We start from the raw sequence: 15,294 nt of genomic DNA, 5'->3' as shown, positions 1-15,294 counted from the left end.
AACCAAAACTCTGATTACTCTGAGTGCTAGAACTAACTTTTGAGTTCAGTGGTTTTTTGTACTGTTTTGTACTGAACATTGAATTCATGAGTGCGCCATAGAAATGTGAATTCTATAGTCTGTGAAGGCAGTATTTGAATAATTCCTAAACTTGCTGCCCAAGTGTCAGGGAGACAAGGCAGAATTTCAAGACAAAGCATTCTGAGATGTTCTTTGGCAATACTTAACAGGTATTTTGATTAGAAACCACATGAGAGTTTGGGTTTTTTTTTGAAGAATAACAGATCCAAATTTGGAAACTAAATTCAGTCATTAAAGAGAAGAGACATTTTAGTCCTGTTATGTGCAAGTTTCAAAACAACTTAACAGTAGAGTCACTGTCAACATGCATGCTGTGCTATATGTATGACCTATTCAATGGTTGAATGCAGTATTAGCCATTGGTGTTTGTCTATGCTGTCTGTCAATATTACTGAACCCTGTTCTTCCTTTAAAAATGCATCTTTTGAGGCCCTTCTACTAAAAGAGTAGGAGAAAGTGACTGTTGTACTAGCAGCTGCCAAGGTGAAACTGCGTTTTGATATTTGAATGTTAAACTTTAAAAATACATAATTAAAAAAATTCAGTGAGTCCTCCTCCTCCAAGTATTAAATCTGATCAGTGTCTGATTCATCTTAAAATCTATTGTCTTCCTTGTTAGGCCATCTGAATTTGCTGATACCTTTTTGTAAGTAAATGTTTGTATTCCAAATTAATTTTCTTCCTCACTTTTTAATCCATATTTCTAGCCTCTTGAGTTTACAAGCTGCTAAGCATTGATCACTTCTTTTTCCCTTGCCTTGTATACATCAATGACTCTCAGTGGTCTGATGTCAAACTGTTACAAGCTCCACTCTTATATCAAATCAAATATTGGATTCTCAGAGCACAGAATCTCTTGCTGCTTTTCTTTTTTGTTTTCGTCCCCTCCGCTTTAGAGTCTTGTTAATATAAAATGCCTTCTTTCCCCTAACTTGAAGTTGCACAGAAGCAAAATCAGTGAAGAATTTAAGTACATCTCAAGCTGAGTGATCTTGTGCTACCTCTGTTTACGCTGGATTTTACTAATGCCTTGCTTTGATGCTCGATGCACCATTCCTCTATTAACACGTCTCTTGAGTGTCCTGGAATGCCTACTCATTTCTTTCTCTAGTAGCCTCAGTGACTTTTCACTTTGTATGTGCAGAAGTGTGCAGATCTGTGATTTCCCAGGGGAGAATCAGAAGGCAGTACGCCTACTGACAGCTGACTGACTGCATAGTTACCTTTAGTGGGCTTTATGGAAGCAGAGCAAGGACCAAAGGAGGTCTGTAGATGATGACGCTTATTTCTTTTTTAAATTTTTTCTCCTTTCATTTTTCTTTTTTAATTTTTTCTCTTTTAATTTTCTATATAAATCAGTGTTTTATCAGAGTCTGTTGGATCTGTTATATAGCTTTAGTTATTTTCCAGTTCTTTTCTTCCCACCAGAAGATTGCTTCAGAATTACAGCCACACCCATTTTTCATTTGAGGCAAAGAAGTCTTTAAATGTTATTAACATCACTGTAATCCACTACTATTCAGAATTGCAAGCTTTTCTTCTTTTTTCACTACTGAGTTGCTTTCTGTGGGATATCACTCATTTGTACCTACGACTGTCAGGTTTTAATTATGCCAAGTTCCTAATTGTTAACCTTGAAGTGATCTTAAAACATATTCATATTTCACTTTCCTATTGGAAAATTTATTCCACACTTTGTTCTGTGACCTTCAGCTTCTCTTGTGGATTGTGAGACAAAAAATTCATTCAGGATGTCAGCAATATATCAGCATCATCTGTCACTGAATTTCCACTCTTGTTCTTTAATGGCCTCACTGAGTCCTTGCTTAGCAGCTTGGTTCCATTTTTTTCCCTTAACAACATTTATTGTAGTTGTTCTGATATTTATGCTGTTATGTTGGTTTTTTTCTTCTTCTCTAAGGACATACATTATCCAGTTTTTTCATCAGTTCTTAGCTTCATATCTCATTTTTACCTAGCCCTTGCAAGTTGCCTTCATATTTCTAAATTTGCACCAAGAAATTTCTTCGAAATCCTAAATTATTAGAACGTTTTAAAAGTATTTTTTGCTGAAATGTTACACTATATTGTTCCTATCTTTGTCTCCCATTTCCTCCCTGGAACTTTCTCCCACAGCTGTTGTCTTCCTTACTTTTCACCCATAAAAGTGTCATTCACACTTGATCATTAAAATTAGGTGTGAATCCAGATGTATCTATCAGTAATGCTGCCATCTTCATGCTTCAGCATTTCCCCTAACCTGTGTCCTCAGATACCTTCAGCGTGCAGTACTTGTAGTGTTTCAGGATAATGCAAGACTTTTGCCTGCAGAAACAAACTCTGTCTTTAACCATAAGTCCTTCTCAGCATATTGCAAGATGACCAGTGTATTAGTCAAATTGTTTTCTACTAAGTAACAAGACAGAAAGGATACCATGTTCGAGGTGTTCTTCTATTAAATTACTCTTCTGGGTTGCATGTAGTCTTCTTGCAAGTATCTTAAATCATGAGTACGCCTTATAATGGAGGTGAAATCAAGATCAGATTGTCTATTCAAAGCCCCCAGCTCCTGAATTGGGTGTTGAGAAGAAAAAAACTTCAGTTCTGACTTAGGAAACTTCATATTTTTTGTTCATAGGAATCATTTTATAACAGAAGACACTTTGACAACATAGCAATAACCGATCCTAGCCTAAATCAGGATTCAGCTTACAATTTTAAATGCCCAAAATGCAAAGGTAGCCCTATTTAGCTTAGATTATGATTGGGAAATAGGAATCGTTGTTGGCTCTGATAGTGTCATGTGTGTGAGGCCTTTCAAAGTTTGTGTCTGGAGCTTTGTGTCTCAGTCTTGCCTGAGAGTCAGCATAGTAACCTGTTATCAAAGTTAAACATTTCTGGTGTCTAATTTGGGAGAAATCTTGTTGAAGACAGATGAAAACATACAACTTCTAAGGAACGTAGTACACACCAAAATGCCCAAGAAAAAGAGTTAATAATATGAAGTTTTACCAGTATGATCTGAGACTGGCAAAAATACACACTGAAGCTTTGATCACAGCATGGCAGGAGAAATGTATCCTTGTCAGTCTGAGTCCTTTTCAGTTACTAGTGATCAGTCTGGATCTCTTTCTGACAGAGGTAATGAAGGTATTTCTTTATGGCACGGTATTTGAGTTGTTCTGCACTGCTTAAAGACCAAAAAAAGTAACGAAGTAGGGAAAAGGTGAGAGCAGAGTGCTAACTTTGAAGAATATCTGGGAAAGAGGCTAATAAATTCTTATAAAAGGCAGGAAATATTATTCATAGTGGATGGTAAACACAGACAAGAACCTGGGGAGAAAGCAGTTTTGTGGGAACAGCATACAGCAAGGTGGAGGGACTGAAAATGTAAAACAAGTCACTTTACTTTCTGCGTATTTGATTCTCTGTGTCCTATTACAGATATACTTTTGCCCTTATGCCTTAGGGTGGAGATTAATTAATTTGAGGTTTTGTTTATTTTGCTAGCAGAGGCTGTTCAGGCCAGTATTTATACAGGTGTACTATTTTCCTAGCTCACATGCTGAGTATAAAGGCAGGATTGGAGGATGAGCAGTCATGCCAGTATCACAGCCACCCTTGATTTACAGTGCCTGCAGGTCTATGTTCAAACACTTGTTTTTCACGCAATATACCTGTATGTAGACTTGAACAGAGAGAGAGAGAGAGAGAGTGTTTAACTACAAACTACCTTGATGTATAGTTATTTCTTTCAGTTAGCATATATATCAAATAAGGTTATTAATTGATCCTGAAGAAGTCTGTTCCAAGTTAAACATTTGCTTGATTTAAATACTGAGTTTCTTGTGTAGAAACATTTCCCCACTTTCAACCACTTAGCTAAAATGGTTGTCCAAGCCATCATTATTTTATGCTAGTTAACTCTGATAGACTTTTTTCTGACATTCACTGATTACATTTTGCCCCTTTTGTATTCTTGCAGAAAAATTCAAAGATTATTTTTCTCTGCCCCTCTTGCATCATTCTCTCTTATTCTGTTCACTTGATGTTCCTTTTTTGCCATATCAAACAAAAGCTTGTTTTCATTTCCAAGGCTCTTTACTCCTTTCTGACTTAGTGTCCCATTTCTCATTAGCTGCAAAGATTTTGACTTCTGCCTTTGCTCAGTCCATAAAGATTTCATTGCTCAATACTTTTTTAAAACAAGTTTCTTAATGCCTTCTTCCATATTGTGCTTAGTTAAGTGGATTTTTAATGAAGAACAATTTGTACCTCATTGTCTTCTCTCAATTACTCTTCAAAAATATGATGACAGTAATTATCTGTGGTTAGGCTATTGGTATATTGATACTAAAGTCTGTCGCACAAAACTAACACTGTCTCATTCATGTTGTACTCCCCCACCTCCCTTTGTCTGTGTCTGCTTACTGTCTCTTGGTTTATATTGAAATTTTAAGGCCTTTAGGGCATGAAGTACTTTTTGCATGTAGCATACCTCATACAATCCAGGTCCTGTTCCAAAGCACTACACTAATATTAATAATAAACAGCAGTAACTGGCTGTTGAATTCTTTCTCTTTTTCCCCCATTCAGAACTACGAGACAGGACTGATGTTCTTACTACCTCTGTAGCTTGGAGTGTAGGGTTAACTCTATTCCTGAAAAGCATAGTAACCTATTTTCAACCCAGACTTCTATATAATTTGCTCTGAAGAGTAGGTATATCAACTGTTTCACTAACTAAGGAGATCTTTATCAAACTTAAGAAAACACTGGCTTTCCATGCATTTCACCCTTTATTTTAGTTCCTTTCATCCTTTCACTCTGTGATCTCTTCAGGCTCCAGTAAAATCCTGCCATGGTAACGGTCACTTTCTTCAAAGTGACAGCGGTAGCAATGCACAGCAAAGATTACACATCAGCTTGAAGCTGATCAGAGAACAGAATTTTATAGTGTAACACATCTTCAAAAACTAAATATCTAATTATATTAGCATGGCTGTCCTGTCAAAGGCTACTGCACGTTTTTTGTAGTTTAAACCCAGCCAGCAACAAAGCACCACAAAGCTGTTCGCTCACTCCTCCCCCCTGGTGGGATGATGAGCAGAAAATAAAAAGAAAAGCTCATGGGTTGAGACGAGGTCAGGGAGGGATCACTCACCATTTATGGTCACGGGCAAAAGACAGGTTCAACTTGGGGAAGAAACAAAATCAATTTAATTTACTACCAACCAAATAAAAACCAAGGATAATGAGAAGTAAAACCAAACCTTAGAACACCTTCCCCCCACCCCTCCGTCGTTCCTGGCTCAACTCCACTCCTGATTTACGGGGAATGGGGGTTGGGGTCAGCCCGTCATACCTTGCCTCTGCTGCTCCTTCCTCCTCAGGGGGAGGACTCCTCACTCTTCCCCTGCTCCAGCATGGGGTCCCTCCCACAAGAGACAGTCCTTCATGAACTTGTCCAGCATGAGCCCTTCCCACGGGCTGCAGTTCTTCACGAACTGCTCCAGCGTGGGTCCTTTCCACAGGCTGCAGTCCTTCAGGCACAGACTGCTCCAGCGTGGGCTTCCCCATGGAGTGGCGGCCATCTTGTGGGGCATCCATCCCCCTGCTCCGGCGTGGGCTCCTCTCTCCCTGGGCTGCAGGTGGGCGTCTGCTCCCCCGCTCCCCTCCGTGGGCTGGGGGGGGACAGCCTGCTGTCTGGTCTCCCCATGGGCTGCGGGGGCATCCCCTCCTCCCTGCCTTCCTCACTGACCTTGGTATCTGCAGAGGGGTTCTTCTCACATTGCAATCTCCCCCCCACCACTGCAGGTTCACCTTCTTAAATCTGTTCTCCCAGAGGCACTACCACCTCCACTGATGGGCTTGGCCTTGACCAGATGTGGGTCCAACTTGGAGCTGGGGAAGCTTCTAGCAGCTTCTCACAGGAGCCGGCCCTGCGGCCCTCTCCCCCGCTACCAAAACCGTGCCATACAAACCCAAAACAATGTTGTACTTCAGGAACACACCTTATATTTCAATCTGGCTCTGATTTGTATCTACATAATGCTGTGTGCTGGTGTTCATCTAGAAAATTTGCCAATATATGGCGTTATATATAGGTTGATTGTCAAGTTTGTGGTTGCTTTAGGACATGGAACAATCTGATGCTTAACATGATGGTACCAGCAAAGGAAAGTTATAACTGGGGCAGATGGCCCTGTTTTCTCAGCCTTTGTGGAGATCTTGTCATCTGTGTAACATACAGAAAAAGTCTCACATCAAGATTACTATCCTGTTAGAGCTCTTGAAATGGTGACAGTGTTGTCATACTTCCTCAAAAGGAAATCCGGTGCTACAACTTTTGCCAGCTGAGTGAAGTTGCCAGTCACAGTCTCCCTGTCAGGATATATTCAACCAGCCAACTGCTAAAACTTTTTAAAAATCTACATCACCAGTATGAAGATTTGTTTGCCACCTTGCATTTTTTATTTTATGCAAAGCAAGTGTTTCATATTCAAGTCTCGTATTATTCTGAAGCTACTGTGCACCAGATTGTTTTGTAGCTCATTATAGAGGTTCATATGATCAAATTATAGTGTTTTTTGTGAGCATCAGCGTGTGTTTTTCACGCAGTATATCTATAGGCAAACTAGAACTGAGAGAGAGAGAGAGTTCAAATTATTCAAATGGCACTGAACAAAATGGTAGAGACAGTCCCATAGGCACCAACGTAAGCTGGCACATCGCATATTCAGGTGCTCTCTGTGATCTAGAATGCTTATATTTACTTTTCCTTTTAATCCTTTCTGTAGTATTGTGTATATTTTCTTACTGTGGTGCCTTATGATATAAATAGGAGCATCTGTAACCCAGTAAAACATTCTGAAATCCTGCAGGATCTCTGTGATTAACTTTTGTTCTTCATGGTAAACTGAAAGGCAGCATTCAATCTGAAATCAAGGGAGAGTTTCTGTAGAGGATTTTGGTTCAAGCCCAGCAAGACTGTTTTAAACACTATGGACCTGCAACTCCTGCTGACTTCAAAGAAAATTGAAGATATTCATTATTTCTCAGGGTGAGATCTATAATAAGAAAGCACCTTAAGCATCTTACTGCAAATTTTTTTTACTCCTTTTCAGGGAAGGGAAGAAGTATATTTTCCTTAATGGCTTGAATTAATTTCTCTCAAATTAAAAAAGACTTCCTTGTTTTGAGAGAAAGATTCCTCTAAGAGATACCCATTTTTAATGTCACTTACATGTATTTGGATGGTCCTTGGATATTTAAATTAAGAACATTTATAATTTAGAAATGTTGAGCTTCTTATGAAGACATGGGGGTGATAGTCCCATTGGCCTTTGTGAGAGACACATGTAGCTAGTGAAGAATATTTATGCAGGTACTGAATTGATTTAACATGCCAGCTGTGTGTGGCTTCAGCTTCTTGCTGTCATTCTTTAGCAAAGGATAAGCAGCCAGATGCTTTTCAGCTGGCTCTCAAACAGAAAAGAGGTCTTGGATGCTACTCTTCAAAAGATTTCAGACGCCAATAAAAAGAATTGAGTGTAGTGACTTCATTCATTCTGATGGCAGCTGTCCCACTGTTTCATCAATTTGAGGGATGTAAATTAACGTTTTGAGATTATTCCCTGTGGAACAATCTAATAGGAACCAAGCAGAAGCATGTAAACATTGAACTGATTTGAAATGTAAATATCCAAAATAATGTGGTGATTTGTCAAACTAAAAGGATTACAGATAGCTGTCCAAAAAAGATACTGGAAGCTAGAAACACCAGAAATAAGGGCATTAGTCTTCTTTACCCTGCATGACAAGGGTAATAAAACCACATCGATAAAGTCAGGTAGGGAGGTTAAATTAACTTTCTTTATTGGCCATTTTCATTTCAAAAGCATATAAAACTGAATAAGTATTAGATTGCTGCTATTGAATTGAATGAGATTCTGGTTTCATTTCATTTTTGTGTCAACTGTGCTTTATTTATTTTCCTTTCTTCGTTATTTATGTACACTCACAAAACTGTATTTAAAATTATTTATGAGTTTTGGTTTAGAGTGACTAAAGTGAGACTACATGAGATCCTTCTCAGACTGTGTTGTGCATTCTTGCAGCTCTTAGCAAATGTAGAGTAATTTTTCTGGCCTGAGGCATGTTGTCAGAGGATTGTGTATAGCGGACTACCACAGGAGAAGTTAGTGTATATTACATAGTTAGAGGGGCAAATTTTAAGCACCACTATTTGTGTATTTGTTTGAGGATGTCTAGCACCAAGGACTGTAATTATGCGCTGATTCATAACAAGCTGGGAGATTTTAATTATCTAACATTTTTAACCGCAGCTTCCTATCTGAATTTGCTAGTGATTAGACTTCTGTCTGCCTATTATGATATTCGTTAGTAGATCCTGTGTATGTCCTTTCCTTTCACACAGTAGCTGACAATGGAGCAGGTAGCCTCAGGAGAGTGGAGAGGACAGTTACGAAAAGGGAGTCCTGTGTATGAATTCACCAAATTCCTATTGCTTTCAGTAGGACTTAGGGTTTTCTTTAATAATAAAAAAAAAAAAAAAAAAAGGGGGGGGGGGGCGGTGCATGGAGAAGAATAAGAGAAGGAAGTTAACAGTGCTGTTTCTTTTCATGATTAGCTCCTTGCTTTTTGAAGAGAGACTCAAGCTTCCATTAGTAAAGGGTACTTCGGTGATACCCATATTTTATGACAACATAAATTAGTTTTTCTGAGGGTGGTTGCAAATTTTACTGTGTCAAGACAAGCATCCAGCATCATTCACTTTTGTAGGATGTTGAACTTGAGCTTCAGCAGGAGCTGTTTAACGTAACATTCAAGTAAAATGTTCAGATATGCTTAGTAAAAGAAACGGAATGTGGAAAGGACTTCAGCCCATTCCTGTAGTTTTATCCCTATAATCTGAATCCTGTGCAACAAAGCCAGAGTCATCATCAGTAGGTACAATTGTGCTGTTGCATTAAGGTCAGTGACAATGGCAAGATTCTCTTTAGATGTTAAATCTTTCATCAGATAAAACCCACATATATTTCATCAATATATTACAGGCATACTGACTCTGGGACCTCTGAATAATTTAACACCTGAACATACTTGTTATTGTTCAAGAAAAAGCTTTGTATAGCCTGATGAATTGAGTGGAAGGTCAAAGTGATATGAAGTCCTAAGGGGTTTGTGTGTCTCTGAAACCTTCATCTGACAGATATTTTAAACACAGAATGAAAAAGTTAAAAGAAACGTCAGTGTACAACAATGAGAATGGTTACTTAGGGGAAAAAAAAAAAGAAATTAGAAAAGAGCATCAGGAAAACAAATAGAGGAATTCTTTTTCTCCTTGCTGGTCTCTAAGGAGTCGAACACACGCTTGGAATCTTTGCTGTAGTTCTTCCCTTCTGTTCCTGCTCCCCTCTTAAGCAACAATACTGATCTTAATCATATTTTCTTGAAGTTGATTGTTCCAATACTGCTGTTTGCAAAACAACGTTATATTGTCATGGTTTAAGCCCAGTCAGCAGCTAAGCACCACGCAGCCGCTCACTCACTTCCCTCCCCACCTGGTGGGATGGGGGAGAAAATCGGGAAAAGAAGTAAAAGTCATGGGTTGAGATAAGAACAGCTTAATAGAAAGAAGGGAAGAAACTAATAATGATAACACTAATAAAATGGCAGTAGTAATAATAAAAGGATTAGAATAATACAAATGATGCACAGTGTGATTGCTCACCACCTGCCAATCGACGCCCAGTTAGTCCCCGAGCAGCGATCCCCTCACCCCCGCTCCCTTCAGTTGCTATACTAGATGTGACGTCCCATGGTATGGAATACACTGTTGGCCAGTTTGTGTCAGCTGTGTCCCCTCCCAACTTCTTGTGCCCCTCCAGCCTTCTTGCTGGCTGGGCATCAGAAGCTGAAAAATCCTTCACTTAGTCTAAACACTACTTAGCAACAACTGAAAACCTCAGTGTGTTATCAACGTTCTTCTCATACCTAGCTCAGAAACAGAGCACTGTACCAGCTACTAGGAAGACAATTAACTCTATCCCAGCTGAACCTGGACACATATAAATGAGAATTGGAAAGGAACTTTTGAATCAGCTTCTAATTAAAAAATAGCCCCTTTCTAATTTTCATAATTTAGATTCCACGCTTTGTGGTATCTACCATGTTTGACCTATTCTTTTTAAGAGTGCTTATGAGTTCAGTGCTGTGAAGAGCACACCACCTGTGAGATACAAGGGTACACTGAGATCCAGTAAACTGATGTCTATCAATCCTTTGTTCTCTTCTTATTACACTTTGTATGGTTATTGGAAGTAACATTGAGTTTTGCTTTCCATCATAAAATGTAGGTGAGCCAGCAATTCTGTCTTCGTTTCCTGTTGTTTGTGTAAGTGGACAATTTATAGATGGACTTGATGATATGAAAAAAGTATTTGTTGTAGAGAATGTGACCTCCTACAAATTCAATTGGCTACTTTCTTACAGTGAGAAATAAACATGATTTATCTCTGGAAGCTTGCTTCATAAAACATTTGCTAAGCCTAAATGAAGGAGAAATAGGCCTTAACAAAAACAACCCGTTTTCTGAAAAAAGGAAGCGAGGATTTGATTAACTGCATGTTGCATTTGCAGGTGGGTTGGCATTTATGATCCAGCAAATAAAACAGCTCTCTTCAATGAACACAGGGAGTGGTATTGTACTGAAAATAGCTATCAAGTGCCTATGCATATATCTTGCATACCAAAAAATTGCTATTTCATTCTTTCCTCAAAAGTACATTATTTTATCACTAACACTTGAGAAGAATGCATTTCCTCCACATGACTTACAGTTTTCTGGTGTGTTTTTACTGGCCTGGAGTACTTTGCATAGGAATTTTGTATGGATCTGGTAAAGAATTAAGATTTGTTCTTGAATTCTGGTAAGTATTGTATTTTAATAACTGATAGACAGCTGTTTGAATTCTTTGAAATTCAATACCAAATTGTGTTGGTTTATTTTCTTTTTGACAAGAAGCAAAATGTTCAGTAAAAAATCTTTTATTTTCAATTGTTTCTGTCACTGTCCTTTCAATAATGTAAAAATTGCTGCCTCACAAACAGTAGGTCTTAGGAATCTATTACAGTAATATTTACATTTCACAGTTTTCTAATAAAAGTCATTAAGGTTTACAATTAAATTTTTCTTCCATGAGCAATAGGTTGGCTAGGGGAAAAAAAAGAAGAAAAAGAAAGCAATGCGTACAGTAGATGTTTTTTCTGTGGTTTTTGATGGATTCTCATCTCAGTGCTGCTAGAGGAATTGTTTGGCTTCAGATTTATGTAAATAAGAGCGGTTTTGAATGAATGACTGCTGAGAGATTAAAGCTGTCTCCAAAGACCTACGTTCCTGGTACTTTACAGGTCTCTGTACATGTAACCGAGATGCTGTGTTACTGCTTTCAGTATTCTGTCTAGCTATACACTTATTAATCAAAAGTGCTCACAACAAGTTTTCTGTAAAACTGACATTTTCTTTCAAAACTATCTGATTTCTAATTTCTGTGCTGTATTTCCATTAATCATCACACTACCGGATACTTACTGGAAAGGTGAAATTTCTGTAACCTCTTCAATTTCTCCTTAGGTAAAAGAAGAGGAGCAATCAGCCAATCACACTTTGATGATTCAAGAGACACTGCAGCAGGCTTCAGTGGAGCTGTCTGAACAGCATCACCTGGTAGTCTCATCGGATGAAGTGGAGGGAATTGAGACGGTGACTGTCTATACGCAGGGTGGTGAGGCTTCAGAATTCATAGTTTATGTTCAGGAAGCTATGCAGCCTGTAGAAGAACAAACTATGGAACAATCCGTGCAGGAGCTCTAGAGAACAGTGTTCAAAGGAGATGGCTACTTTCTTTGCCAAAGCCAAAAGTTTCGGGGGGTTTTCCTAACCAAAAGCAAGCAAGCTGACACATTTTCAGTTAATTTGTGAAGCGAAACCTTGTTACTAGATAGTGATCTGACTGGTTGGATTGTATCAGTAACTTAGACATACTATGTACAAAATCTTCTCAAACTTTTTTCTAAAAAATGTTCATACTTTGAGGAAAAAATATTCTTCCCTTCTTAAAAGATCTCTCACTTGATTCCTGTAAATCCCCACAAATATTGTCTGTTCAAAACTGTGTTCTCCCACAATAATAAAACACCTATAAAGGTAGCAAGAATGTCTAGAAAAGTCCATAAATCCCATTTCATACATACTTAATATGCACTTGGAATTGACTGGAAGCAGATTGTTTTTTCTTTAAATTAGAAGGGCTTCTTATTTCTGAGTACATGCTTAGAATGTGTTTGCCAAGTTGTGGATCTAACCCAAACAAAGGCTCAAGACTTTAATTAGAAACATACCGCAGATGGACTGTAGTTTGTACTTGTGAGGTGATCCTTTGAGTTTGGAAGGTATTTAAAGCCATATATGATAATTCTGGGTACCAGAATCCCACTGGATAAATACATGTCCAGTACCATGTGATGAAACCAAATCTGTCAAATCAATGAAATATTCTTTTGTTTTTAAGGAAAAAAATATATTCAAATGATTTGTAAATGCTATAAAAGATGTATGTTCATATGTTTTAAACAGACATACTTGTAAATATGATTGTGTGAAAGAACGTGTACAAAAAACTTAAGTAAATATTGACAAGAATCTAGATATTCTTAATTATGCATGTATATAGTTCCAGACTTTTGTTCATGAATCTTGAATTGTTTCTGATTTACTATTTTTAAATTTGAGCTATAAAAGTTATTAATAACAAAATTGTCATGTTTTCTTCTAATGCTCTGATTTAAGTGTTGGCTTCCTTTTACAACTAAGTAAAAAATGCTGGTTTGCATTGACTCTGATAAATTATTCCTCCAGTTAGTAGTGTCTAATCAAGAAAGTAGCATAATGAAGTCTAGGCGGACCTTTTTATGCGATTGAACTTATTTATGGGCATTCTGGGTAGAAAAGTGAAAAAAAGCTTTTGACTAAGTGTAGTGAGTTGATTGTCTGCCTCTTCTATATCTGCTGGGTTCTATTAATGCTATACAAGATCAGACTGCAAAAATTTAGTGGTAGCTTCTCCTGTAACTGTGGTGATAGGGAATTTAAATTTGTTAATGAAAAAGAACTGAAAATCGTTCAACTTTGGTGGTAGCTATGTTTCCTCTGGTTTAATCTTGAAAGTGCACAAGAAGCCCCCGGCGTGTTACATTGTAGGATGGAGACCTTTTTGCCATTTGGTGTAACTGGCTGGAGCTGGTCACAAATGTCAGTGTTGATTTCTCATATGTTCATTAAACTTGACTAGAATAAGCCATGAAGTGTTTAATAACATTTGCAGTGTGATAGTAACTGGTGCACCAAATGCATCAACTTGATTAATCTGTATAACAGACTTTGGTTTTTGTAATTACTGGTTAAAATTCAGTGTTGATTTGCAAGAATAATGCTTTGTATTATCTGAAAGAGAAGAAAGTGGTCTCAAAAAGTTTTCTCAGAATTTATTGAAATATTCAAGGCCCACTTGCTGTTAAAACCACATTTGGAAGAACATCATGATCATATCTGGCAACAACTATGTTCTTAATGTAAAACTGTTCTGAATCACTTCAACAATGTATTGTATTATTATCTGATGGAGGGAGGGCCACAGAAAACTATTTTGCTATGCATCACTCAAGAATGACTAAGTAAATTCACTCAAGAATTATTAAGTAAATTATTTCCAGATAGACTCAGTACTTATGTTTATGAGAGGTATGTCTGTATTTGGGGGGAGGGTTTTGGTTTTGGTGTATTTTAATTCCAGTATATCATGGCCGTGCATATGTACTGTAATTTAAGGCTTGATTTATAATTGATGAGTTATATCACATTTTCCTACACTAAAGCATAAATATTTTTCTGAATTTTCTGTATCCTTTTTTTATTTATTTTAGAAATAATTTTCATTTCAGGTCTTTTCTTAAGTTCCAGGTTTTTTCCCAACTCTGCTTGGAAATGCAATGGTTGGAAACGTATGAGGTGTAAGTCAGGAAGGACTTACAGCTGTGTTGAGTACTGCACATTGATTTCATGCCTCCATAATTAATACATTTTCTTCTTTCTAGAATATGCAGTGTCTGTAATGCTATGAGGAGATAAGTACTTTCTCTTTAATGTAAGCCATTGTACTTTACAAAGTGAATGTCCAAAGTATTTTTTTTATATTTTTTCAGAAGCATAAAGAAAAGACAGCTTTGTTTATACCAGGCATTTGTGTTGAGAGGCCATGGCTGTTCCAGTTGTCTTTTGTCTGGACTTGGAACGACCAAAAGGTAAGAATTAAATCTTTTGCTTGGCAAGCTCTGCTTCTGTTATCACCCAAACAGCACAGATTGTTTTTAGTGTAGATTCAACTCTTTTTATCCAATTAATCTTTTCAGAGGGTTAAATGACCTTTTCAGTTCAGGGGAGACAAGCAGTTTTAAGTTAGTCAAGTAGCTCCTGTTTCTGAAGATTATACATTCTTCCCACACACTAGTAATTTTCATTAGCATTTACTACACTATCTGATACTCTGTTTTTGACTCTTTCTTTGTCACCTGAGGAGTGTCCTGGCTTTAGGCTAACACTTGGCAAATATTACTCTTTAAAAGCTTATGCATGCATAAGTGGAGTAACTGATGGGCTAACTGATCTGCACAGCTAAGAACACATCAAATGTTTCTGGGAATGTGTTCAGCACAGAGGGGAGATAGGGCTTGGAATCGTGCAAAGATTTTTAAAAATGGAAAAAGGGAGCTGCAAATAAACTTAGTGGCAGCAGAATCTTATTTAATGGAAGGTAAGATTATGATGCTTGAAGCTGACTTCTTCAAAAGGTCTTACAGACATTAACTAGGAACACGAGTTCTGGAAGGACATCATGTTACAGAATGGTATAAGCATCTGTACACAAAGGAGAAAATTTGGACTTCGCAGGGCAAAAGGCACAGGAGAGGGTATGGGAAATGGAGGTTCCACAAATTTTACATCCCCAATTTATTAAATCCACACAGGGTAATTTATCTTTGCTGAGTAGAGAAGATGATGAGATCTGCCTTTCTTTTTGATGTAGTTTGGTTTCTGTGGCTGTTTGTGGTTCCTCTTGATGCCAGCACAGT

General features: G+C 37.7%; 1 protein-coding gene across 2 annotated transcripts in view; it reads left to right on the top strand.

The window, feature by feature from the left end:
* The window catches only part of ZFAT (zinc finger and AT-hook domain containing), a 100,263-nt gene extending 86,205 nt beyond the window's left edge, over positions 1 to 14,058 (top strand). For both annotated transcript variants that reach the window (XM_049821702.1, XM_049821713.1), the window contains one exon: positions 11,741 to 14,058. In XM_049821702.1, the coding sequence (XP_049677659.1) occupies positions 11,741 to 11,980 (240 nt within the window). In that variant the 3' untranslated portion in view covers positions 11,981 to 14,058. The remainder of the gene's footprint in view (positions 1 to 11,740) is intronic.
* Positions 14,059 to 15,294: the final 1,236 nt, after the last annotated feature.

Source organism: Accipiter gentilis, chromosome 2 (assembly GCF_929443795.1).
Source record: "Accipiter gentilis chromosome 2, bAccGen1.1, whole genome shotgun sequence".
In the NCBI taxonomy this organism is placed as follows: Eukaryota; Metazoa; Chordata; class Aves; order Accipitriformes; family Accipitridae; genus Astur; species Astur gentilis.
This window is presented reverse-complemented; position numbering and strand designations above follow the sequence as displayed.